This window comes from Pseudophryne corroboree, chromosome 3 (assembly GCF_028390025.1).
Source record: "Pseudophryne corroboree isolate aPseCor3 chromosome 3, aPseCor3.hap2, whole genome shotgun sequence".
In the NCBI taxonomy this organism is placed as follows: Eukaryota; Metazoa; Chordata; class Amphibia; order Anura; family Myobatrachidae; genus Pseudophryne; species Pseudophryne corroboree.
The window spans coordinates 107,450,429-107,476,525 of NC_086446.1; the positions used below are offsets into that span (position 1 = coordinate 107,450,429).

Here is a 26,097-nt window from a genome sequence, read left to right on the forward strand (position 1 = left end):
CACAGTATTATTCATCTTATTCTACATACAGGATACTATTCTCAATGCCAGTGCCGTAACTAGACATTTTAGCGCTGTGTGCAAGAAACCGCATCGGCGCCCCCCCCCCCCTTACATTCATAAATAAGGGCCAGTGCGCGCCGGAGTCGCGCGCAAAAAATACAGGGGTGTGGCTTCATGGGGAAGGGGCTTTTTTTTTTTTACACATTAAGCAGACAGAGTCCCCTTTTTTTACACATTAGGCAGGCAGAGTCCTCTATTTAAAAAAAAAACATTATGGCAGGCAATCCCCCTATTTGCACATTGTAGCAGGCAGTCCCCATTTTTTTTTTAAACATTATGGCAGGCAGTCCCCATTTTAAAAAAAACAAAAAACATTATGGCAGGCAGTCCCCCTACACACATTATGGCAGGCAGTCCCCCGTTGCTGTTTTTTTTTTTTTACACATTATGACAGCAGTCCCCTTTGTATGAGGGGGGGGGGGGGGGGGGGAGAGAGAGAGAGAGAGAAAGACTCACCTGTGACCTTGCATCCATCTGCTGTGTTAATTTGGCAGGCTGGCTGCTGAAAGAGGCAGAGACCCGGGAGCTGATTGCAGCGCTCCCATGTCCCCTGCAGAGGCGGTGAGAGGAGACAGGCGCTGGCAGGACTCAGAGCACGGCGCTCAGAGTCCCTTCAGATGTGGCAGCTCTGGCGGGCGGCAGATGACGGGAGACAGGTGGCACTGTGGCTATGCTGGGGGGAACGCAGAGCTCATAGGACTTCAGTGGCGGTGGCTCCTGCAGCGGCAGATGACAGGCGGCAGCGCTGTAGTGAGTAGTGATAGTGGCTGCGACCGTGGCGGGGGGGCAGTTTGGGTGCTGCCGATGGTGCGCCTTCAGTGCAAGTGCGCTGTGGGCAAAGCACCATCGGCACACACCTAGTTACGGCCCTGCTCAATGCCATTTCTTATCTACTGTGCTATCTAAATCATTACCCAAAGTAAAGTAGAGTAGTTACACTGTTTATAGTATGCAGTATGATTAGATGAACCTGCTCAGAGCTCCGCAGGAAAAATTATCTCTTGGAATTGTTTAAAATAGTTGGCAGGTAAGTGACTGGGAGAAGGATCTGAGGGGAGGATTAAACTAGAATATTCAGTACAACCCAAGATTGCTCCTTATGTCCAGTGGTGGATTTTACCTATGGGCTTCAGTTCGTGAGCACTTTCTCCTGCTAGCGGGTCCGCCCTTTGTGTGATGTCACATGTTCGGGGGTGAAGCAGAACAGGGCACCTGCTGTGGTGCTGAAAAGTCCTGTCCATGCGGTACTGCTGTCCTAGCCTTCTGGCCAAAATGTACCCTGGGCTTTCTGGTACTTGCTGGAGGTGTTTCACTGCGTTCAGAACTCCTTTCTATATTTGGAGGTAGTTCTTCTCACTTCATCCTTTTTCGGAAGGTGTAATTGCTGCCTCCACTATATTTGTGGTGCATATACAGCATATTTAATGTAGAAATACAGCAGCACACCTTAAGGGGCCCATTTATCATTGCATAAATGCGGCTATGGGTGTTTTCAGGGGGTGGGCCACAAATATTAGGTAATACCTGAATGTATGAAGGAGGGACTGCCGCAGGTATACCCGATACCTGTTGCGCTCCCTCCATTCCTGCCGGCAGATGCATCCCCCATAGGTTTTTAGGGGGGATGCGATGCTGCCGGATTTACCAATATTTGGAATGCAAAGCATTCTTGATATCGGCCCTTACATCTACCACAATCGGTAGCCCATTGTAGCCCATGGGCTTCACAACGTGTAGCTGACCAGCAGAGTGTTCCCCCATACCCCTCCCCGGTGGTGACCACTGTGCAGTGTGGTCTTAGGTGACCGCGCATGCACAGACCCCCCCAGCAGCCGTCACATTCAGAGCCCTTGTCCCTGCGGGTGCTGATTAGTGCATCCGCTCGATGTGATCACATGTCGCAATGCTATCTCGGGTGGTAAGATCCTGCCCAGATTGCATTGAATATGTGATCCATGATAAATGGCCCCTAAATGTGTTTCAATACATATCTGTCATTAAGACAGTAGGTTTGATCAGGTTAATAGGCAGTAGGCTGGGAAAGCCAGGCATTCTTTCACCTGGGGAGAAGACACACACGCACACACACACACTCTTCAGAAGTGTGGCGGAATGGAAAATGTAGGGGTGGTATAAGGGTTTGAAGGGCTGACGTGATCCTGGCACTCGTAATCCTGACACCCGTCAGTTTGCTGATGCCGGAATCCTGGCAGCTGGAATCATGACAGTAAGTATGGCGGCTGGGTTAGGTACCATCAGGGGGAGGTTAGGGTTAGGCTACGGGAAGGGGGGGTAGTTATGTTTAGGCACCACCGGGGGGAGGTTAGGGTTAGGCACTAAAGGGGGAGGTTAGGGTTAGGCTATGGGGAGGGGGGTTAGGTTTAGGCATTACCGGGGGGAGGTTAGGGTATGGGAAGGTGGGATTATGTTAAGGCACCACCGGGGGGAGGTTACGGTTAGGCTATGGGAAGGGGGGGGGGGGGGGTATAGGTTTAGGCACAACCGGGGGGAGGTTAGGGTTAGGCTGTGGGAAGGAAGGATTAGGGGGTAGGAGAGAGTGGATGACATGTTTAACTCAACCCTGTTGGGATTTTAAACATCGGGATGCCGACGTTGGTATTGTGACCGCCGGCATTCCATACCAAACCCGTTGTACTGCTGCAGTGTAGAGGTAGGAGACCAGTGATATGAGAATACCACACAGAACTGCAGCAACAGCCTAACTATCAGAACAGCCACATGTGCAGGGCCAGATTAAGAACCACATAAGCCTGGGGTTGAAAATGATCAAGAGCCTATTATGAGAAGCGAGGAAGGTGTGACCAATGCTGTACCACGTGCGCCTGTACACCCTTACACTATCAGATCCACTGTCTCCTGAAAAAAAATAATAATAAACTAGTCTAATTTAGTATAATTAATGGATGAGGACAGACGGGGGGTTAACATGACGCCAAAGAAGTTCTACACTGTTTACGTTTCAGTGACATAGGTATATAGCAACATACCTGTTCTCCTGGGATGTCTGGGAGACTCCTGAACACTCCAGTAAAGTGGGCGGAACGATGATGATGGAATTCGCTGTGAATATCGGTATTACGCTGTGGGGACAGGGCCATGTTTATGTGATTAGTGGTACCACGACCCCATGCCTACCACGTGGAACTCCCAGAGGGCACCATTAAAAAAATGTGTGTGGGCCGAATGTGTACTGAGTAGTAAGTAGTTCAATGCAATTGTACCAATTGAATCTATTAATATAAACGGGATGTCTAGCACAGACCGCTCAGCAAACGCCTCTCCCCCCGCTCAGCACATCGCGATGCGCTGAGCGAGGGGGGGTGAACACGGGGGGAACGCTCATTTCACCCAGCGGTGAAATGAGCGAACTGCTAGATTGTGCCTGCATGCAGGCCAATCTAGCATCGGCGATAGCGACGCGCGGGACCGAGCATCACTGTCGCCGGCACTCCTACACACGGAGCGATGTTCTAAGCAATCCGTGTGTACCCCCTTTTAGGCTTTGAGGGGGAGGGTTAGAGTTAGGAATGGAGGGTTAGGTTTAGGCTGCAGGAAGGAAGTGTTAGGGTAAGGTTGCAAGAAGGGAGTGTTAGGCTTTGGGAAGGGAGGGTTAGGGTTGAGAGAGGGTTAGTATAGTTAATCCACAGTGTCGTGATTCTAAAATGTTGGAATGCCGCTGTCAGTCATGTGACTGCTGGCATTCTAAGTGCCGCTCACCCGTACCTGGGGCCTAATTCAGACCTGATCGCAGCAGAAAAATGTTTCTCTGACGTCCTAGTGGATGCTGGGGACTCCGTAAGGACCATGGGGAATAGACGGCTCCGCAGGAGACTGGGCACAATTAAAGAAAGATTCAGGACTATCTGGTGTGCACTGGCTCCTCCCCCTATGACCCTCCTCCAGACCTCAGTTAGATTTCTGTGCCCGGCCGAGCTGGATGCACACTAGGAGGCTCTCCTGAGCTCCTAGAAAGAAAGTATATTTTAGGTTTTTTATTTTACAGTGAGACCTGCTGGCAACAGGTTCACTGCAACGAGGGACTAAGGGGAGAAGAAGCGAACCTACCTAACTGGTGGTAGCTTGGGCTTCTTAGGCTACTGGACACCATTAGCTCCAGAGGGATCGCACACAGGACCCGACCTCGTCGTCCGATCCCGGAGCCGCGCCGCCGTCCCCCTTACAGAGCCAGAAGCAAGAAGTGTCCGGAAAATCGTCGGCTGAAGACTTCTGTCTTCTCCAAGGTAGCGCACAGCACTGCAGCTGTGCGCCATTGCTCCTCATGCACACCACACACTCCGGTCACTGATGGGTGCAGGGCGCTGGGGGGGGGGCGCCCTGAGCAGCAATATTAACACCTTGGCTGGCAAAACTGACACCATATATAGCCCTAGAGGTTATATAGGTGTAAATTACCCCTGGCAGATTTACACAAACAGCGGGAGAAAGCCCCCCGAAAAAGGTGCGGAGCCATCTTCCTCAGCACACTGGCGCCATTTTCCCTCACAGCTCCGCTGGAAGGATCGCTCCCTGGCTCTCCCCTGCAGTCCTGCACTACAGAAAGAGGGGGGGGCAATAAATTTAGGCGCAGTATATATAATACAAGCAGCTATAGGGGAAAACACTCTGTATAGTGATATCCCTGTGTTATATAGCGCTCTGGTGTGTGCTGGCATACTCTCCCTCTGTCTCCCCAAAGGGCTTTGTGGGGTCCTGTCCTCTGTCAGAGCATTCCCTGTGTGTGTGCTGTGTGTCGGTACTGCTGTGTCGACATGTATGATGAGGATAATGATGTGGAGGCAGAGCAAATGCCTGTGAATGGGATGTCACCCCCTGCGGGGTCGACACCTGTGTGGATGGACTTATGGAAGGAATTACGTGACAGTGTCAGCTCCTTACATAAAAGGTTTGACGACATAGGACAGCCGGCTACTCAGCTTGTGCCTGTCCAAGCGTCTCAAATGTCATCAGGGGCTACCTCAGATGGCAGACACAGATGTTGACACGGATACCGACTCCAGTGTCGACGACGATGAGACTAGTGTACCTTCCAATAGGGCCACCCGTTACATGATTGAGGCAATGAAAAATGTATTACACATTTCTGATAGTACCCCAGGTACCACAAAAAAGGGTATTATGTTTGGTGAGAAAAAACTACCAGTAGTTTTTCCTGCATCTGAGGAATTAAATGAGGTGTGTGAGGAAGCGTGGACTTCCCCCGATAAGAAATTGATAATTTCTAAACGGTTATTGGCAGCGTACCCTTTCCTGCCAGAGGATAGGTCACGTTGGGAAACACCCCCTAGGGTAGATAAAGCGCTTACACGTTTATCAAAAAAGGTGGCACTACCGTCTCCGGATACGGCCGCCCTAAAGGAACCTGCTGAGAGAAAGCAGGAGGCTACCCTAAAAGCTATATATACACACACGGGCATTATATTGCGACCAGCGATTGCATCGGCATGGATGTGCAGTGCTGCTGCTGCGTGGTCAGATTCCCTGTCGGATAATATTGATACTCTGGATAGGGACAATATTTTGCTGACAATAGAGCATATAAAAGACGCTGTCTTATACATGCGTGATGCACAGAGGGATATTTGCCGGCTGGCATCAAAAATAAGCGCAATGTCGATTGCCGCCAGAAGGGGGTTATGGACTCGGCAGTGGTCAGGTGATGCCGATTCAAACAGGCTACCCCACAGCAAAAGAAAGCACCGTATTATCAAGTACAGTCCTTTCGGCCTCATAAAAACAAGAGGGCTAGAGGCGCATCCTTTCTGCCGAGAGGCAAAGGTAGAGGGAAAAAACTGCAGCATACAGCCAGTTCCCAAGAGCAGAAGTCCTCCCCCGCGTCCGGTAAGTCCACAGCATGACGCTGGGGCTTCACAGGCGGACCCGGGTACGGTGGGGGCCCGTCTCAGAAATTTCAGCGCACAGTGGGCTCTCTCACAGGTGGATCCCTGGATCCTTCAAGTAGTATCTCAGGGGTACAGGCTGGAATTCGAGGCGTCTTCCCCCCCCCCCCCCCCCCCCCCCGCCGTTTCCTAAAATTTGCCTTACCAGCAACTCCCTCTGCCAGGGAGGCAGTGTTGGTGGCTATCCAAAAACTGTATTCACAGCAAGTGATTGTCAAGGTACCCCTCCTTCAACAAGGAAAGGGTTACTATTCCACAATGTTTGTGGTACCGAAACCGGACGGTTCGGTGAGACCCATCTTGAATTTAAAATCCTTGAACACATATATCAAAAGATTCAAGTTCAAGATGGAATCGCTCAGGGCGGTTATTGCGAGCCTGGACGAGGGGGATTACATGGTCTCCCTGGACATCAAGGATGCCTACCTGCATGTCCCCATTTACCCTCCTCACCAGGAGTACCTCAGGTTTGTGGTACAGGACTGTCACTATCAGTTCCAGACGCTGCCGTTTGGGTTATCCACGGCACCGAGGTAATGGCCGAAATGATGATACTCCTTCGGAAGAAGGGGGTTTTAATTATCCCGTACTTGGACGATCTCCTGATAAAGGCGAGGTCCAAGGAACAGTTGTTAGTGGGGGTAGCACTTTCTCGGGAAGTGCTGCAGCAGCACGGCTGGATTCTCAATATCCCAAAGTCACAGCTGGTCCCGACGACACGTCTTCTGTTCCTGGGAATGATTCTGGACACAGACCAGAAAAAAGTGTTTCTTCCAGTGGAAAAAGCCGAGGAGTTGTCATCTCTAGTCAGAAACCTCCTAAAACCAGGACAGGTGTCGGTACATCAATGCACGCGAGTCCTGGGAAAAATGGTAGCTTCGTACGAAGCAATTCCATTCGGAAGGTTCCACGCAAGGATTTTCCAGTGGGACCTGTTGGACCAATGGTCCGGGTCGCATCTCCAGATGCAGCAGCGGATAACCCTGTCGGCAAGGACCAGGGTGTCACTACTGTGGTGGCTGCAGAGGGCTCATCTACTAGAGGGCCGCAGATTCGGAATACAGGACTGGGTCCTGGTGACCACGGATGCCAGCCTTCGGGGCTGGGGAGCAGTCACACAGGGAAGAAATTTCCAAGGGCTGTGGTCAAATCAGGAGATTTCACTACACATAAATATCCTGGAGCTAAGAGCCATTTACAATGCCCTATGCCAAGCAAGTCCCCTGCTTCAAAACAAACCGGTTCTGGTCCAATCAGACAACATCACGGCGGCCGCCCATGTAAACAGACAGGGCGGCACAAGAAGCAGGAGGGCAATGGCAGAAGCCACAAGGATTCTCCGATGGGCGGAAAATCACGTGCTAGCACTGTCAGCAGTGTTCATTCCGGGTGTGGACAACTGGGAAGCAGACTTCCTCAGCAGACACGACCTTCACCCGGGAGAGTGGGGGCTTCATCCAGAAGTCTTCCGATTGATTGTAAACCGTTGGGAAAGACCACAGGTGGATATGATGGCGTCCCGCCTCAACAAAAAGCTAAAAAGATATTGCGCCAGGTCAAGGGACCCTCAGGCGATAGCTGTGGACGCTCTAGTTTACGTGTTTCCCCCTCTGCCTCTTTTTCCCAAGGTGCTGAGAATAATATGCACAGACACAGAGGCTGCATTCTTAGATGCAGTACCCAGAAACAGGCTGCATTCTCAGGTGCAGTACCACAGCCACAGTCGGTACGTGTTTCCCCCTCTGCCTCTTTTTCCCAAGGTGCTGAGAATAATATGAAGGGGAAGAGTGAGAACTATACTCGTGGTTCCGGATTGGCCAAGAAGAACTTGGTACCCGGAACTTCAAGAGATGCTCTCAGAGGACCCATGGCCTCTACCGCTAAGGCGGGACCTGCTGCAGCAGGGGCCCTGCCTGCTCCAAGACTTACCGTGGCTGCGTTTGACGGCATGGCAGTTGAACGACGGATCCTGAAGGAAAAAGGTATTCCGGAGGAAGTCATTCCTACCCTGATCAAGGCCAGGAAGGATGTGACTGCAACCCACTATCACAGCATTTGGCGGAAATATGTGGCTTGGTGTGAGGCCAGGAAGGCCCCAACGGAGGAATTTCAACTGGGTCGTTTCCTACCCGGAACTTCAAGAGATGCTCTCAGAGGACCCATGGCCTCTACCGCTAAGGCGGGACCTGCTGCAGCAGGGGCCCTGCCTGCTCCAAGACTTACCGTGGCTGCGTTTGACGGCATGGCAGTTGAACGACGGATCCTGAAGGAAAAAGGTATTCCGGAGGAAGTCATTCCTACCCTGATCAAGGCCAGGAAGGATGTGACTGCAACCCACTATCACAGCATTTGGCGGAAATATGTGGCTTGGTGTGAGGCCAGGAAGGCCCCAACGGAGGAATTTCAACTGGGTCGTTTCCTGCAAGCAGGGGTGACGATGGGCCTCAAATTGGGGTCCATTAAGGTCCAGATTTCGGCTCTGTCGATTTTCTTTCAAAAGGAACTGGCTTCGTTGCCTGAAGTTCAGACTTTTGTCAAGGGAGTTCTGCATATTCAGCCTCCTTACGTGCCTCCTGTGGCACCTTGGGATCTCAATGTGGTTTTGGGATTCCTGAGGTCACATTGGTTCGAGCCACTTAAAACCGTGGATTTGAAATATCTCACGTGGAAAGTGGTCATGTTGTTGGCCCTGGCTTCGGCCAGGCGTGTATCAGAATTGGCGGCTTTGTCGTGTAAAAGCCCTTATCTGATTTTCCATATGGATAGGGCAGAGTTGAGGACTCGTCCTCAGTTTCTCCCGAAGGTGGTATCAGCGTTTTCACTTGAACCAACCTATTGTGGTGCCTGCGGCTACTAGGGACTTGGAGGATTCCAAGTTGCTGGACGTAGTCAGGGCCCTGAAAATGTATGTTTCCAGGACGGCTGGAGTCAGGAAAACTGATTCGCTGTTTATCCTGAATGCACCCAATAAGCTGGGTGCTCCTGCTTCTAAGCAGACCATTGCTCGCTGGATTTGTAACACTATTCAGCTTGCGCATTCTGCGGTAGGACTACCGCAGCCAAAATCAGTAAAAGCCCACTCCACAAGGAAGGTGGGCTCATCTTGGGCGGCTGCCCGAGGGGTCTCGGCTTTACAACTTTGCCGAGCGGCTACTTGGTCAGGGTCTAACACTTTTGCTAAATTTTACAAATTTGATACCCTGGCTGAGGAGAACCTTGAGTTTGCTCATTCGGTGCTGCAGATTCATCCACACTCTCCCGCCCGTTTGGGAGCTTTGGTATAATCCCCATGTTCCTTACGGAGTCCCCAGCATCCACTAGGACGTCAGAGAAAATAAGAATTTACTCACCGGTAATTCTATTTCTCGTAGTCCGTAGTGGATGCTGGGCGCCCATCCCAAGTGCGGATTGTCTGCAATACTTGTAAATAGTTATTGTTCCACAAATCGGGTTGTTATTGCGAGCCATCTGTTCAGAGGCTCCGTTGTTATCATACTGTTAACCGGGGTTCATATCACGAGTTGTACGGTGTGATTGGTGTGGCTGGTATGAGTCTTACCCGGGATTCAAAATCCTTCCTTATTGTGTCAGCTCTTCCGGGCACAGTATCTTAACTGAGGTCTGGAGGAGGGTCATAGGGGGAGGAGCCAGTGCACACCAGATAGTCCTGAATCTTTCTTTAATTGTGCCCAGTCTCCTGCGGAGCCGTCTATTCCCCATGGTCCTTACGGAGTCCCCAGCATCCACTACGGACTACGAGAAATAGAATTACCGGTGAGTAAATTCTTATTTTTTTCTAATGTGCAAAACCATGTGCACTGCAGGGGGGAACAGATGTAACAAGTGCAGAGAGAGTTAGATTTGGGTGGGGTGTGTTCAAACTGAAATCTAAATTGCAGTGTAAAAATAAAGCAACCAGTATTTACCCTGCACAGAAACAAAATAACCCACCCAAATATAACTCTCTCTGCACATTTATATCTGCCCCCCCTGCAGTGCACATGTCTGCCCATTAGAAGAAAATACTGCTGTTGCGATCAGGTCTGAATTAGGCCCCTAATCCTTACATACTTACTATACTTACAATAGTGGGGGCCTATTGTAAAATCTTATGACATTGGTGAAATAAATAAAGCTGCTGCTTGTGGCACATACTAATTTGTATCTCCTAATAGGTCTTACTATCATTAAATTCTATTTTATCTGTGCTATGTAGTTTAATACTTTTTAATCTGATTTTATCCCTCGGCATAGAGTGCTATTGTTGTTACCCAGGATTTTCTACCAGACCATCGGATCCCCTTCCTGGATAATTGTATTAAGGCATGTCTTCATTGTTCTACAGATGGAAGAGTTTTTTGGTGACAATGGAGATTATGACGAGGAAGCAGAGGAGAAGAGATACTATAGGCGAAAGAGACTCCTAACGGTGAAGAGCGTAATATCCGCAAGCCTGGGCGCAGCCATAACATATGGGGTGTATCTGGGTACGTTATTACTCTAAGCAACCGGCAATGTACAGTTGTATACTTGTGTCATCACACAAACACACACTTATAAGAGACTGTGGGGCAGATTTATTAAGCTCGGTGAAGTGGTAAAGTGGAAGGTGATAAAGGACCAGCCAATCAGATCCTAGCTATCATGTCACAGGCTGGGTTTGAAAAATGACAGTTATGAGCTGACTGGCTGGTCCTTTATCACCTTCCAATTTATCACTTCACTGAGCTTAATAAATCTGCCCCTGAGGGGCAGATGTATTAAGCCTGGAGAAGTGATAAAGCAGTGATAAGTGCAAGGTGATAACGCATCAGCCAATCAGCTCCTGTCATTTTTTTTGAAACTCGTAATGATTGGCTGGTGCATTATCACTTTCCACTTATCACTACTTTATCACTTCTTCAAGCTTAATACATCTGCCCATCAGGGGTCTATTCATGAAGCAGTGAAAAAAGTGGAGACGTGAGCCTGTGGAGAAGTTACCCATGGCAACCAATCAGCTGCTCCGTACAATTGTATAGTATGCAAATTATAAATGTTACTTCAATGGTGGCTGTTGCCATGGGCAACTTCTCCACAGGCTCACTTCTCCACACTTTTCACTGCTTCATGAATAGACCCTTTATTTATAGTTGCATGTATCTGTTTTGTGATCATAATTTGCGATTTCTATTACTGCGTGTGCTTCATGGCTGATCACATGCAACTATGAGCAGCTGCAGGTGATTCCGAGTCCTGCAAATCTGTCACATATCCACGGAATAGGTGCGGCTGGCCGGCGTTTTGGCATTTGCATGTGGGCTAATCTTTCTGAGCGTGCGGCATGGAAGTGCAGATGGAATCACTGGCTATGGTAGTAGAGCAAATGCAGAGTCCACTCTCACAGGGATGGTGCAAATGATCACTGATAGTGACTTCACAACTTACGGATAGCACAACTGTAATTCTGTAAACAGACAAAGGGGTTAATTCAGACCTGATCACCGCTGTGCGTTTTCGAACAGCAGGCGATCAGTTCTGAACTGCGCATACGTATGCACCGCAATGTGCAGGCATGACGGAGAGCACCGGGCAGCGATGGGATTTTGTGAAAAATCCAATCGCACCGGCGATCACAAGAAGATTGACTGTGGGTGGCAACTGACTGTTTCTGTGGAGTGTCCGGAAAAACGCAGGAGGGACCCGTCGTTTTGTGGGAGGATTTGTGACGTCAGCTCCGGCCCCGTTCATCGCAGTGGCTGAGTAAGTCCTGGGCTGTGCAGAGACTGCACCATCTGCTGTTTGTGCAGCTCTCCTGCACATGTGTTCGCACCCCTGCACAGCGATTACCCCCTCCCCCTGTAGGCGGCGACTACCTGATCGCAGGGATGCCAAAAAAGGCCCCCCAGCGATCAGGTCTGAATTCCCCCTTAGATCCGGAATATTTCTATGCATGTAGGGGCTGATTCAGAGGCAGTTTGCAATATTTACAGATATGCGCACACATACACATGTGCAGATCAGGGGCTGCGCTGTCACTCGCAGTGCCCAAAATGTCACAGCATGATTGACATACTGCTGGTGGTTGTGGTGGCGTCAGGAAGCGTGCCATAAGAAGAGCATATTGGAACTGATTTCTGGGCATTGCAAAGCCAGTGGCTGCATCCTCGGACATCGCTTCACTGGTCCCGGCAGTGTTATTTTACCGCACGCCCTGAGTAACCGGAGGGTTACTCAGATGTCCAGTGTCACACAGAGTGATCTAATTCTGCGCCCACCGCAGCGGATCTGGCGAGTCGTCAGTGGGCTCCAGATGCCTCCTGTGGCTGTAGCGTAATATAGCACAGCTGCTGCGTACACAGTCATAGCGGCTGCTACAGCCTCCACCTCTGCTTCAGCCCCGTAATGCGGATGGTCAGTGTGGGATTCTATCAGCAAAACTGTGACTGCTGCACGTGTGTGTTTTTTATACCATGGAGCAAGAAGGACATGTACTTTACCCTATAGCAATTGAGATAAGACATTGGCCCTCATTCCGAGTTGTTCGCTCGTTATTTTTTTTCCGCAACGGAGCGATTAGTCGCTAATGCGCATGCGCAATGTACGCAGTGCGTCTGCGCCAAGTAAATTTGCTAATAAGTTTGGTATTTTACTCACGGCTTTATGAAGAATTTTCTTTGTTCTGGTGATCGGAGTGTGATTGACAGGAAGTGGGTGTTTCTGGGCGGAAACTGGCCGTTTTATGGGTGTGTGCGAAAAAACGCTGCCGTTTCTGTGAAAAACGCGGGAGTGGCTGGAGAAACGGGGGAGTGTCTGGGCGAACACTGGGTGTGTTTGTGACGTCAAATCAGGAACGAAACTGACTGAACTGATCACAGTGGCAGAGTAAGTCTCGAGCTACTCAGAAACTGCAAAGAAGGGGGCGTGGCTTGGCTGCCAACTGAGGTGGCTGCTTTCAATACGAGCTCCGGCCTGCTGCCTTCACAAAAACCCTCTTGGTCACCTCACCCCCGTGGGTAAGCGCAGCGGAATCGGGAGACGGCTTAGGCCGACTCCGCGGGTTGCGGCCTACCCACGTCCACTGAGCCGGGACCTCGATTTTGGGGACCTGACGGGCGGCAAGACGGAGCCGCCCGCGACATCCTGCTGCTGTGTCCCCTGCTGCGCTCCCAGTCAGCGCCGGACCCGCCGCTCCCCACTGCCGCCTGATTGCCTCCACTACTGGCCGGGACCCGGGGAGAAAGACGAGAGAGGACCTCCGGACACTCAGGCTCCGGTGCTGTGCTCATCTCTCCGCCGCCCACCGCGGACCTCCGGCCGCCCGTGCGGCTTCATCCTCCACTCGCTCCTGGCGCTGCCGGCCTCTCCGCCCCCGCTGCAACTTCCCCCGGTGAATTACCTGCACAGCGGTGCCCGAGGAGTGTGGCCGTCCGGGTGCTCTGTGTGGCGGCTCCCATGCCGGATCTCCCCCCTACCTGAGCAGAGCTATAGGAGCCCTGGTCACTGGCTGGACCGTGACCAGACTCCCCCTGCCTTCTGTGACCCCTGCATTGCCCCAGGAGGGGGGTGAGTACCCACACAGCTGGCCCATTTATATAAATATATATATACTTTTTTTTTTCTTTTCTTTTTTTCCTCCCTGAAGGGGAAGTTGGGTTCTGTACACTGCAGGATTCATCTCTGACTGTTTGGCTCCCCCCTGTGGTGAAAGGCTCCATTGACACCAGGATTTATATTTTTATTTTTTATATTTCCACCTATCTGCTTGACCCTGCCTGTATCTCTGAGCGATGCAGGGCCCCTACAGAACCACAGTTTTCTCCCCTAAGCTGCTACGTGACTCGCCTGGTGCTCTTTATTGACCCCCCAATGTCTCACCCCTAAACGTCCTGTCTCTCTCCCCTCTTGGCCCTGAGCCGAGCTACTGGAGCAACCCAGCTACCTACTTCTTTCTCAATTATCCTCGTCTCCTACGCCCTCGCAAGATGCCTAAAGGAGGTAAAAAGTCTCAGGGAGCTGACCTCACGCCCTTCCTCACTAAAAAAGGCGCCCCTGTCAAATCTAGACCTCACAATCCCGACCATTCCCATGGACTCTCCGACTCCGAATCTGAGGCTGACGATCTTGCGCCCATTACATGGCGAGACTTTCTCTCCCTTCTCAAGGAAGTAAGAGATGTTAAAACTTCTGTCCAAGCCCTCCACGCGCTGAAGTCCGACATTGCAGAGATCGGTTCCAGAACTGACCAACTTGAGAGGTGAGTTGAGGAGGTGGTGACGTTCCAACAATCCGTCGAGACCGACTTCCAGCAGATGCGCCAAGATATTTCTCAACTGCAGGAGGATCATGAGGACCAGGACAATAGGGCAATGAGAAACAACTTGAGGATCCGGGGTGTCCCAGAGGATGTAGAGTCCTCCCATGTCGACCTATACCTTAAACGCCTCTTTACCCAGCTCTCCCCTGACACCCCCGAAGATCACCTTCTTCTAGACCGTGCTCACCGTGCTCTTTGTCCTCGCTCACAGGATTCCTCCCGACCCAGGGACGTTATCCTCAGAATGCATTACTTTACTGCGAAAGAGGCCATTATGAAGGAGGTTCGCCGACTGCGTTCTGTTACCTTCGAGAATGCCCTCTTGCAGATCTTTCAAGACCTCTCCCCGATCACCTTAGCTAAACGCAGGGACTTTAAACCTGTCACTTCGAGACTTTCTCAGCACAACATCAAATACCGTTGGGGCTTCCCATTCCGTATCCTGGTCTGGCATCAAGGGAAATTGCTGACGGCCAGAAACCTGTCTGAGGCTCAATCCCTACTGTCCAAAGTAGGCATCCCCACTGATGGAGACTCTTCCACCGTACCCCCAATCACTCCAAAGCAGAGGATGCTACCTTTACCTCCCCGTTCGGAATGGTCTACAGTCCCGACAACAGCGACCTTTTCAACTCCACCTCCGGTGACCTGACTTGTCACCAGACCTCATCTTTTGTTACCTGATATCACCAGTTATGATGGTCTATAATGGCCTTGCTCCCTCTTCAGGGAGCCGTTTGAAGTTGTGTTCAGAACTCTTATGTTTTAACCTTGATAACCTTTAATTTTGCTCAAATAACTATGTTTACAGCATTTATTGTAATGTGATACCCTGCTTTTTCACTCCCTCCCTGCTTTTCTCCTGTTCTTGCTCCACCTGCTCTTCAGTCTTGCCTCTACTTCTTGCTTATCCCTCAGGTTCCCCAAGAGGGGATTGTTTGTTTGTATGTTCCCTCCCATTATTCCCATTGAGATGCACCACTCAGATGCCTTGCCGCGCCCCCTCGGGGCTTTTTGCCCTTTAGCTGACCTAGATGTTCTCCAGACATCTAGTATCGCTTCCTTTTGTCGGCGCCAATGGTCCTGGCCTCGAGTGCCGGATGACCAACTGTCCCTCCCTCCCTTCCGATCTCCTTCTTTCTCTACCTTCTCCCTCCTTCCCGCCACGATATCTCTTGTTTTCTGTTTCCTCCATGCATCTTTCCATTCCTCCACGCCATCTCTACGGTCCACCACTTTTTCTACTCTGCCTGTCTCTTGGTTGAATGCCCATGGGTCTGCGGGTTCTTTCTTTTAATGTAAAAGGGCTCAATAGCCCCCAAAAAAGAGGGAAACTTTTTGCCTCTCTTAAGCTCCACAAAGGTGACCTGGTTTTCCTCCAGTAGACTCATTTCTTGCACAACTCCCATCCTGAACTACGATGTAAGCTATACCCTGACTCCTTCCATGCGTGCGACCATGGTGCCAAAAAACGAGGGGTCGCAATTATGATTGCTCATCACCTCACTTTTGAACTTATTGAGTCTCATACTGATAAAGAGGGCCGCTTTCTTATATTGGTGGGGAAACTAAATAATAAGCTATGTACGTTGGTTAACATATATGCCCCAAATCAACGTCAAGATCAATTTTTTTCCAAACTAGACACTCTCATAACCCGATTTCGACAAGGAGAACTCATTCTCGCGGGGGATTTTAACTCTGTTCTAAACTCCACACTGGACCGCTCGGCCTCTGTACCCTCAGCCCCCTCCTCGGACTCCCTCAACTCTAGGTCTCTCCTCCGTCTCATGAAGTCCCAACTCCTCTACGATTCCTGGAGGATGAAAGATCCGTCTGCTCGGGACTATACGTTTTATTCTTCACCCCACAATTCATACTCCCGCATCGATATGATCCTGCTCAGTTATGAATTTGCTCTGAATCTTCAATCTGCCCATATCCACCCACTTATTTGGTCTGATCATGCTCCTATCTCCTGTGATATTTCAGGCTTACTCTCTCGCCCTCGTCCAATGACTTGGCACCTTAACGATTCTCTACTTCACAACCCTGAAGCCCTGTCCCATCTTCGCGACCAGCTCTCCGATTATTTTGCCCTCAACGACTCCCCAGATGTTTTTAGATCTACTCTTTGGTTGGCCCATAAAGCGGTTTTGCGGGGGCATCTGATCAGCATGGCTTCCAAGAATAAAAAACAATCCCTCACCCAGATTAACGCACTTTCCTTTAAACTCCATGACCTAGAATCCCAGCATAAAGCGTCTCCTGACCCGATTATTTTATCTGAACTTCGTACAGTCAAGGCGGAACTTGACCTCCTTCTTTCTAGGCAAGTGGCTACACGTCTTAAATGGCTTCGCCAAACGTTCTATGAGAAGGGGGACAAGGCAGACAGGATCCTGGCTTCACGACTGCGATCTACTAGGGCACGAAACAATATCATATCGATTAGAGACCCCCACAACCATCTGACTCATGACCCTGTTGCCATTAGAGCGGCTTTTCAAGCCTACTATACTGACCTGTATAACCTCCCCTCTCCTTCCCTCCCCTCCTCCTCTCTGACCCACGCCGACTTGATCTCTGGCTTCCTTTCCGAAGCTAAGCTCCCCAAAATATCCCACGACGCTTTGGAACATCTTAACACTGAGATCTCTGCGGAGGAAATTGTTCAGACTACAATGATTCAAAAATCGGGCAAATCTCCTGGTCCAGATGGCTTTACAGCCTTGTACTACAAAAAGTTCTCTACCCTCCTCGTCCCCCACCTCCAGTCCCTTTTCAATCAGGTATTCCATGGCGACCCTTTTCCCTCTGAGATGCTGGAAGCCAGGATTGTGGTGATCCCTAAGGAAGGTAAAGATCCACTTCACTGTGCTAGCTACCGTCCTATTTCCCTCCTGAACCTAGATCTGAAGATATTTGCTAAAATTCTGGCAAACCGTTTGAACCTGTATCTCACATCCCTGATCCATTATGACCAAGTGGGGTTTATTCCGGGTCGCCAAGCGAGGGACAATACCAGACGTGCTGTCGATCTTATTCATATCTCAAACTCCAGGGGATCCCCTACTATTGTCCTCTCTTTAGATGCTGAAAAAGCTTTTGATAGGATCTCCTGGAGTTTCCTCAAATCTGCTCTCGCAGCCTATGGCTTGTCTGGTGACTTCCTCACTGGCCTCCTGGCACTATACTCGACCCCCTCCGCTACAGTATTGATTAATGGCGTCCCATCTGCCCCGGACCATATCTCTAACGGCACACGGCAAGGATGTCCCCTATCTCCGTTGATTTTTGCCCTTATAATTGAACCGCTTGCCTCCCAAATTAGATCCCATCCTGATATACATGGTGTTCAAGTGGGCCATACCGACTCCAAAATCTCTCTTTTCGCGGATGACATTCTCCTCTCCCTGACGCAACCTGCAATATCCCTCCCGAACTTATTCTCGGTCCTCCGATCTTATGGTGTGGTGTCGGGCTATAAGATTAATTACTCCAAGTCGGAGGCCATGCTGCTCCATGTTCCCCCCCGAGAAGCCGACTCCCTCAGGGCAAATTTTACCTTCAAATGGCAAACCAAAAGGATCAAATATCTGGGGATATATCTCACTTCCCATTATGACTCTCTCTTCCGTGAAAACTTCCCACCTCTGTTTTCCAAGATGCAGTCTGACCTCTCATCTTGGAATAGTCTTGTTATTTCATGGCTGGGCAGGATTATCGCCGTCAAAATGAATATAGTCCCCAAATGGCTTTATCTCTTTCAGACTCTCCCTGTTGCCGTCCCTGCCTCCTTCCTTCGCAATATTCAGAAAGCCCTTATCCGTTTTATTTGGAACCACAGGCCCCCGCGTATTGCTGCAAACACCTTGAAAAGACCAGTCTCTGCCGGTGGCAGGGGTCTTCCTGAAATTAAACTCTACTATCTCGCCTCTCATCTCTCCGATATTATAGCCTCCTATGCTCCCCCTGGATCAGTTTCCTGGCTTGATATTGAATCGGCTTACATTTCCCTCCCGAATCTGACCCCCATATGGGGCCTACCTTCCACATCCCGACCCCTTACATCCAAATTACTTCCTACCATCAAATTTAATCTTAAAATCTGGGAAGGTTGTCCCGTAAAGCTGAATTTTACTACCCTCCCCTCCCCCCTGACCCCTATTTGGCAGAACCCTCTATTTCCTCCGGGATCCTCGGTTACGAGATTCCGTACATGGACTCAACTGGGGTTTAAATTCCCAGCTGATTTTACCAATCGGGGCCAATGGCTATCCCTGTCTGATCTCCAGCAGAAGAACCCCTCACAAACCTTTAACCCTTTTGAATTCCTACAAATTCGCCACTTTTTATGCTCTCTGCCCCCGCTCACGGTACTTCGTCCCCTTACCCCCTTTGAAACTCCCCCCTTTCCAGCTCTATGCCCTCCTATTAGACGCCACCCTTCCCCCTTCCAGACCCCATGAAACTGCCTGAGAACGAGATCTTGGACCTCCCCCAACAGCCGAGGACTGGGACGACATGAGACTGGGGATTGCGAGGAGCTCAATTGCAACCAATATTAAAGAGACCTCATACAAGGTTTATTATCACTGGTATTATACTCCTGACAGACTCAATAAGATCTACCCATCTACTTCTTCTAATTGCTAGAGAGGTTGTGGCTGTAGAGGTACTATGCTCCACATATGGTGGACCTGTCTGATAATAACCCCCTTTTGGGACTTAGTTCATGCTCTCTTGAACTCCCTCCTCGAGACCCCTCTGCTGAAAGACCCTTGGGTCTTTTTACTTTGTTATCCCCCCCCCCCCCCAGCCCTTGATACATTTTCAAAAAAACTAGCGACACATATCTTAATAGCGGCAAAATCACTGATAGCTCTTAATTGGAAAAAACCCTCTCCCCCTCCTCTCGCTGCCCTCAAAGCCAAAGTCTGGCACATTGCAGCAATGGAGAGGATCACCTACTACCTCCATGACCGAGGATATACTTTTGACTAGGTTTGGGCTCCTTGGCTACTTGCAGAAAGTAGATAGTCTCTTCCTCCTTTGCATTGTTAAGTTTTCCCGCGGGCCCGTGGGCGACGACTGATGTCCACCCCTTCTTCTAGCTCTCACTCTCCATCCTTTGCCTGGCCTCTTTATGCTCTTATGCTTCTCCCCCCCCCTCGTATCCTACATATCATAATGCGATATATACTTGTTGTTGTAAGATTGTATCGTGGTTTCCCTCCTCCCCCCCCCACCATTCTTCTTCAGCCCCCAGCAGCACCACCACCACTATATTAATTCGATACTGATTTCATTCTGGTTTTTGGTCTATGTTACTCTTTAAAATTACTATGGTCGTCATTGTTATGCTTTTGGGCTCTGTTTGCCCGTTTGCTACTCCTATTTGTACTGTTTCTACCTTACCTGACCATACAAAATAAAGAATAAAAAAAGAAACTGCAAAGAAGTTTCTTTCGCAATTCTACGAATCTTTCGTTCACAATTCTACTATGCTAAGATTCACTCCCAGTAGGCGGCGGCTTAGCGTGTGCAAAGCTGCTAAAAGCAGCTAGCGAGCGAACAACTCGGAATGAGGGCCATTGTGTTGTCTTGTGCAGGCTAATGAGTGTAAATGTCCATTTGGTCACTGCTGATTGCTCAACACTTAGGGGTAAATTTACTAAGATGGAAGTTCTATATAAGATGGGATGTTGCCCATAGCAACCAATCAGATTCTATTTCTCATTTATCTAGCACCTTCTAGAAGATAATACCTGGGATCTGATTGGTTGCTATGGGCAACATCCCATCTTAAATAGAACTTCCATCTTAGTAAATTTACCCCTTAGGCTTTTATTGCCTGATCCAAGGCACCAACAGGCTAAAAGCTTTGACTGTTCCCAGGATGCACAGCGCCGCCTCCTCTATAACCCCGTCTCCGTGCACAGGAGCTCAGTTTGTAAGTTGGTGCCCTGCAGGCAGGTCACTAACAGGGGGGCTGCTCCAGCAGCCCTTAAAAGAGCTTTTCTAAGAAGAAATAGAAGACTTCAAAGGCTGCAGCATAGGCATTAACAGTGCTAGATTTAATTCTGACATCTCATACGGCAGCTCCATCACCTCCCCCGGCGATGCTGTATACTCCCGCGCCCCGGTTGCTGGGTACTTATAGCGGAGGGCTTTGGCGCTGCCTAGCACACACACACCTGCCGCTGCTCTCCGGGATCACGTGGCTGCACCAAGGAAGGAGGTAAGAGGGTCCCCCAGGCGGGACCCGCTGCTAACCGCGATCTGGCGCAGCCTTTGGGAGACAGGCCGCGAGCGCTGGCGTGGACACTGTGGGCAAGGACACAGGTCAGATTACATTATTAATCTATTTTACAAGGCCCGCAGTACCCGGCGGTGAAGTCCAGCAAGGGGATAAGGCTATGGCCTGTAGCCCCTCCCCCAGCCTTAGGCTCCATTTACTGAAATCTTCCCGCCCTGGAGCTGCATATTTCTCTCTCTCCCTCACTCCCTGTCAGCGTTTGGCGCCATCACTACCTGCTGAGCTGATTCTGGGACTGCATGGGCAATGCTAGTCCAGTGCAGTTTTATTGTTTGTCATACTTTCTGCATTGTACATGTGACTGTGTGTGTGCATATAGCTGCTGTGTGATATCTACTCTGTGTATCTCACTCATACTGCTATCCCTATATTCTGTACCCTGAGGGGGCCTAAGTGCTTCAGGGTTTTCGTTTGATATAGGTAGTTCACAGGATATACTTATTTTGTATTTTTCTCTGTGATTTTCAGTCACCATATACCTCTTAAATCCTCTGTTTGTGCTGTCTCACTGCACAGGGGGTTCTTGGTCAGGTATTTTATCTGCTAATATTGTACTGTGTCGCCCGTGGTTTACGCTTTCATATCATGTCAGCTGCAAGGGGCGATAGTTCCGTGGCTGATCCCGCAATACGTGGTGATGATGCCGCAGACTTATTGGAGGATAACATTGCAGCTGAGGGTTCAGGTTCTGGGGGTTCTCTACCCCCCAGTCAGGTTGCGGCAACAGGGGCGCATCAAGACCGGCCTTGGGCTGCTTTCTCTACTTTACTGACTACACTGGTAACTAGACTTGCGCCCCCTATGGGACCTCCCGTGCCTTTACAGCCACATATCGTCCCTGCGGTTAATCCGCTGTGGGCAGATCTCTTGTCCACTCAGTTACAGCAATTGAATCACTCATTGGCTAAACAGAAACCTAACTCTCGCCCGCCAAAGACCAAGGGGTCCTCTAAGCGGGCCACTACTTCCTCACAATCCACTCATGTTTCGGATACTTCTTCCGATGAAGATGGCGTATATACTGACCCCTCAGACACTGATGCAGATGCTTCTGATGGGGAATCTATTTCACAGGTGGATGTTCCTGACCTCCTGATTCAGGCTGATTCTTCAATTGATGATGAAACAGAACCTGTAGATACCTCTAAGAAACCTGATAGGTTTAAACGTCGGGAGGTTACTAAATAAGTTTTGCCTCATTCTGACCACTTGGTTGACATACATCAGGAATCCAGGAAAGAAATTCACACCTCACAAGAAGATGCTAGCTCGCTATTCCCTCACTGCGGAGTTAAGTAAAAATTGGGAGATGCCACCGCCGGTGGACTCGCAAGTTGCTCGGCTGGTGGTGTCATCTGCTCTGCCTGTCACTACCATCACCTCTCTGAAGGAACCAATGGATAAGCGTGTGGAGGGTTGCTTAAAGTCTATTTACACACTTGCAGGAGCTGTGCATAGGCCCACTATTGCGGCTTCTTGGGCTGCAGAAGCTATTGCAGCCTGGGTTCAGGAGGTGGAAGCAGAGCTGCCGTCTAATTTTCCTGATAATGCTAGACAATGTCTTTCAAATATTGTTACAGCCTCTCATTACATTCAGGAGGCGGCTTCTGATGCCGGTGTTCTGGCAACCAAAGCATCTACTACGTCCATTTTGGCTCGCTGGATTCTCTGGTTGCGGTCCTGGTCTGTAGATCTGGACTCTAAGAAAACCTTGGAGGTGCTCCCTTTTAAGGGGAACATCCTTTTTGGAGAGGATCTCAACAAGATTGTTGCTGACTTAGCTTCCGCTAAGACTGCATGTCTACCTAGTACTGCTCCTTCGGCTCCGAAGGTTAAGAGAACTTCTTTTCGTTCCTTTCGACCTCCAGGTAAAGCAAAGGGTCAGGCGTACCCGAAACAGTCTCGTACTTCCAAAACCAATAAGCCCAAACCTAAGCGTACCTGGGCTGCCCGTCAGCCTGCTTTCAAAACAGACAAGCCTGCTGCATGACGGGGCGGGCCTCCCCTGGGGGATCCCAGAGTGGGAGGCCGACTTCTACGGTTTACCCAGGTATGGTTGAGGACCACTTCAGACGCCTGGGTAAAGGAAGTCGTCACTCATGGATACGCCATATCCTTCAAGAAACATCTCTTCGGATCAGGTAAAGGCAAAAACTCTTCGTCTGGTGGTACAATCCCTCCTGGACACAGGAGTGGTAGTGCCGGTGCCTCTGGCTCAGAGAGGCAGGGGGTACTATTCAACGCTGTTCCTAGTCCCGAAACTGAATGGTTCCTCCTGGCCCATACTCAACCTCAAGTCTTTGAACAAGTTTGTGAGGGTATCCAAGTTTCGTATGGAAAATCTTCGCTCTATTGTTCTGGCTTTGGAGCCAGGGGACTATATGGTATTGGCAACCTCCATTATCAATTCCAGGCCTTACCTTTTGGACTGACCACGGCTACGTGAATCTTCACCAAGGTCATGGCGGGGATGACGGCCCTGCTCCGCCTTCAGGGTATCAGGATCCTGCCGTATCTGGACGACTTGCTGATCCTGGCGAATTCCCCAGAAGTTCTCCTCCGTCTTCTGGATCTGACGGTCCAGTTTCTGCAAGCCCACGGGTGGCTCATCAACTGGAAGAAATCATCCCTGGTCCGTGCCCAAAGCATGGTGCACCTGAGGGCGTTGTTGGACACACACAACCAGCGGTTGTTCTTGTCACAGGAGAAGGTTCTGAACCTTCAGGACAAGATACGATGCTTCCTCTCTCGCCCGCGAGTGTCGATACACTCGGCGATGCAAGTACTAGGCCTCATGGTGTCAGCTTTCGACATGGTAGAGTACGCTCAATTTCATTCCCGCCCTCTGCAGAAGCTGATTCTTGCCAAATGGGACGGCCTGCCTCACCGGATCAGGTCTCACATGATCTCCTTGTCTCTGGAGGTTCGTCTGTCACTGAGCTGGTGGCTACAGGACCACCGATTGAGCAGGGGTCATCCCTTCTGGATCTCCAACTGGGTCCTCCTGACAACGGATGCCAGTCTGAGGGGTTGGGGCACGGTGTTGAAGCAACACTCTCTTCAGGGTCGGTGGACCAGAGAGGAGTCTCTCCTCCCGATAAACATTCTGGAATTTCGGGCGGTGTTCAATGCTCTGAAACTGGCCCAGCATCTGATACAGAACAGGCCTGTTCAAGTACAGTCGGACAACGCCACCACCGTGGCGTACATAAATCATCAAGGTGGCACTCGAAGCCGCATGGCAATGATGGAAGTGTCAAGGATTCTTTAATGGGCGGAACACCATCTGCCAGCCATATCGGCAGTGTTCATTCCAAGGGTCCTCAACTGGGAAGCGGACTTCCTCAATCGTCGAGACGTACACGCCAGAGAGTGGAGCCTTCATCCAAAAGTATTTCAACTCCTGGTAGACAAGTGGGGCCAACCAGACGCAGACCTGATGGCGTCTCAACACAATCACAAGGTTCTGGTCTTCGGAGCAAGGACAAGGGAAACTCAAGCAGCGTTCGTGGACGCACTGGCAATTCCATGGAACTTTCGGCTGCCATACGTGTTCCCTCCGGTGTCACTCCTGCCCAGGGTAATAAGGAAGTTCAAGCAAGAAGGAGGAATCCTACTTCTGATCGCCCCAGCGTGGCCCAGACGGCATTGGTTCTCAGCCTTACAGGGTCTCTCGTTAGAGTGTCCTCTTCTGCTTCTGCAACGCCCAGACCTCCTCGTTCAGGGCCCTTGTGTCTACCAGAATTTGGCCCGACTGGCTTTTACGGCGTGGCTCTTGAAGCTTCAGTTCTGAGGGCCAAAGGATTTTCTGAGAAGGTCATTCAAACTATGTTGAAGGCCCATAGACCGGCTTCTGCTCGGATTTAGGGTCTGTAATTCTTACTTTGCTTGGTGCGCGTCTAACAATCATGACGTGTACAAGTTTAGTACGGCCAAACTTTTGGCTTTCATGCAACAGGGCCTGGAGTTGGGCCTTCGTCTGGCCTTCCTCAAGGTTCATATTTCTGCCTTGTCGGTATGGTTTCAGAGAAAAATTGCGACTCTGCCTGATGTTCATACATTTACTCAGGGTGTTTTACGGATTCAACCTCCCTATGTCCCGCCTGTGGCTCCTTGGGATTTATCAGTTGTTTTGGTGGCCTTACAAGAGTCTCCGTTTGAACCTCTTGAGTCTGTGGCTTACTCTTAAGGTCTTGTTTCTGCTGGCTATTGCCTCTGCTAGACGAGTTTCAGACTTGGGTGCCTTGACCTGTCGGTCACCCTTTCTGATTTTTCAACGTGATCGGGAAGTTCTCCAAACTCGTCCTGGTTATTTGCCAAAGGTGGTGTCGGCTTTCCACCATAACCAAGAGATTGTGGTTCCGGCCTTTACCTCTCCAGATTTATCCTCCAAAGGCCCTCATTCCGAGTTGTTCGCACGCTAGCTGCTTTTAGCAGCATTGCACACGCTAGGCCGCCGCCCTCTGGGAGTGTATCTTAGCTTAGCAGAATAGCGAACGAAAAATTTGCAAAACTGCTACTAAATAATTCTTAGCAGTTTCTGAGTAGCTCCGGACCTACTCACAGATTGCGATCAGCTTAGTACGTTTAGTTCCTGGTTTGACGTCACAAACACGCCCTGCGTTCGGCCTGCCACTCCCCCGTTTCTCCAGACACTCCCGCGTTTTTCCCTGACACGCCTGCATTTTTTTGCAAACGCCGGGAAAACGCTGAGTTGCCGCCCAGAAACTCCCCTTTCCTGTCAATCATTTACCGAACAGCAGTGCGACTGAAAAGCGCCGCAGGATCCACAGCAAAACTGCTAAGTTTTGTGTTAAATACCTAAGCGCATGCGCCCTGCGTGCCTTGCGCATGCGTAATTTGCAACAAATCGCAGCATAGCGAAAATCAGCAACGAGCGAACAACTCGAAATGACCCCCAAAGAGCGGTCTTTGGATGTGGTACGGGCTCTCCGTATTTATGTGAAGAGAATGGCTTCGCTTAGGAGATCTTAGGAGATCTTTTTGGTTTTCACAAACGTGGCTGGCCTGCTAACAAGCAGACCTTGGCCAGATGGATTAGAATAGTGATTGCACTTGCTTACGTACAGGCTGGCCTTCCAGCTCCTGATACCATCAAAGCCCATTCTACTTGGTCTGACCTTCTTGGGCGGCCCGCCGTGGTACGACCCTTGAACAATTGTGCAAGGCGGCTACGTGGTCCTCAGTGAACACGTCCATAAGGTTCTATGCCTCCAATACTTCCGCCTCCCAGGATGCCTTCTTTGGACGCCGGGTTCTTGTGCCCGCTACAGTGCGTCCCCTCCCATGAGGAACTTCTTTAGGACATCCCCGATGTTATCCCTGTGGAACCCCAGTGTACCCTGCTGCAGAAAAGGAGCTTTATGGTAAGAAACTACCTTTGTTAAATCTCCTTCTGCAAAGTACACTGGGTTCCACAGGGCGCCCACCCTGACGCACTTAGCTTCTTTGGGTTT

The 26,097-nt window shown here is 50.2% G+C and overlaps 1 protein-coding gene across 2 annotated transcripts in view; it reads left to right on the forward strand.

Moving 5' to 3' along the window:
- Positions 1–26,097, forward strand: part of UNC93B1 (unc-93 homolog B1, TLR signaling regulator) — a 146,635-nt gene that overhangs the window by 86,787 nt on the left and 33,751 nt on the right. For both annotated transcript variants that reach the window (XM_063958394.1, XM_063958393.1), the window contains exon 2: positions 10,348–10,489. In XM_063958394.1, the coding sequence (XP_063814464.1) occupies positions 10,348–10,489 (142 nt within the window). The remainder of the gene's footprint in view (positions 1–10,347; positions 10,490–26,097) is intronic.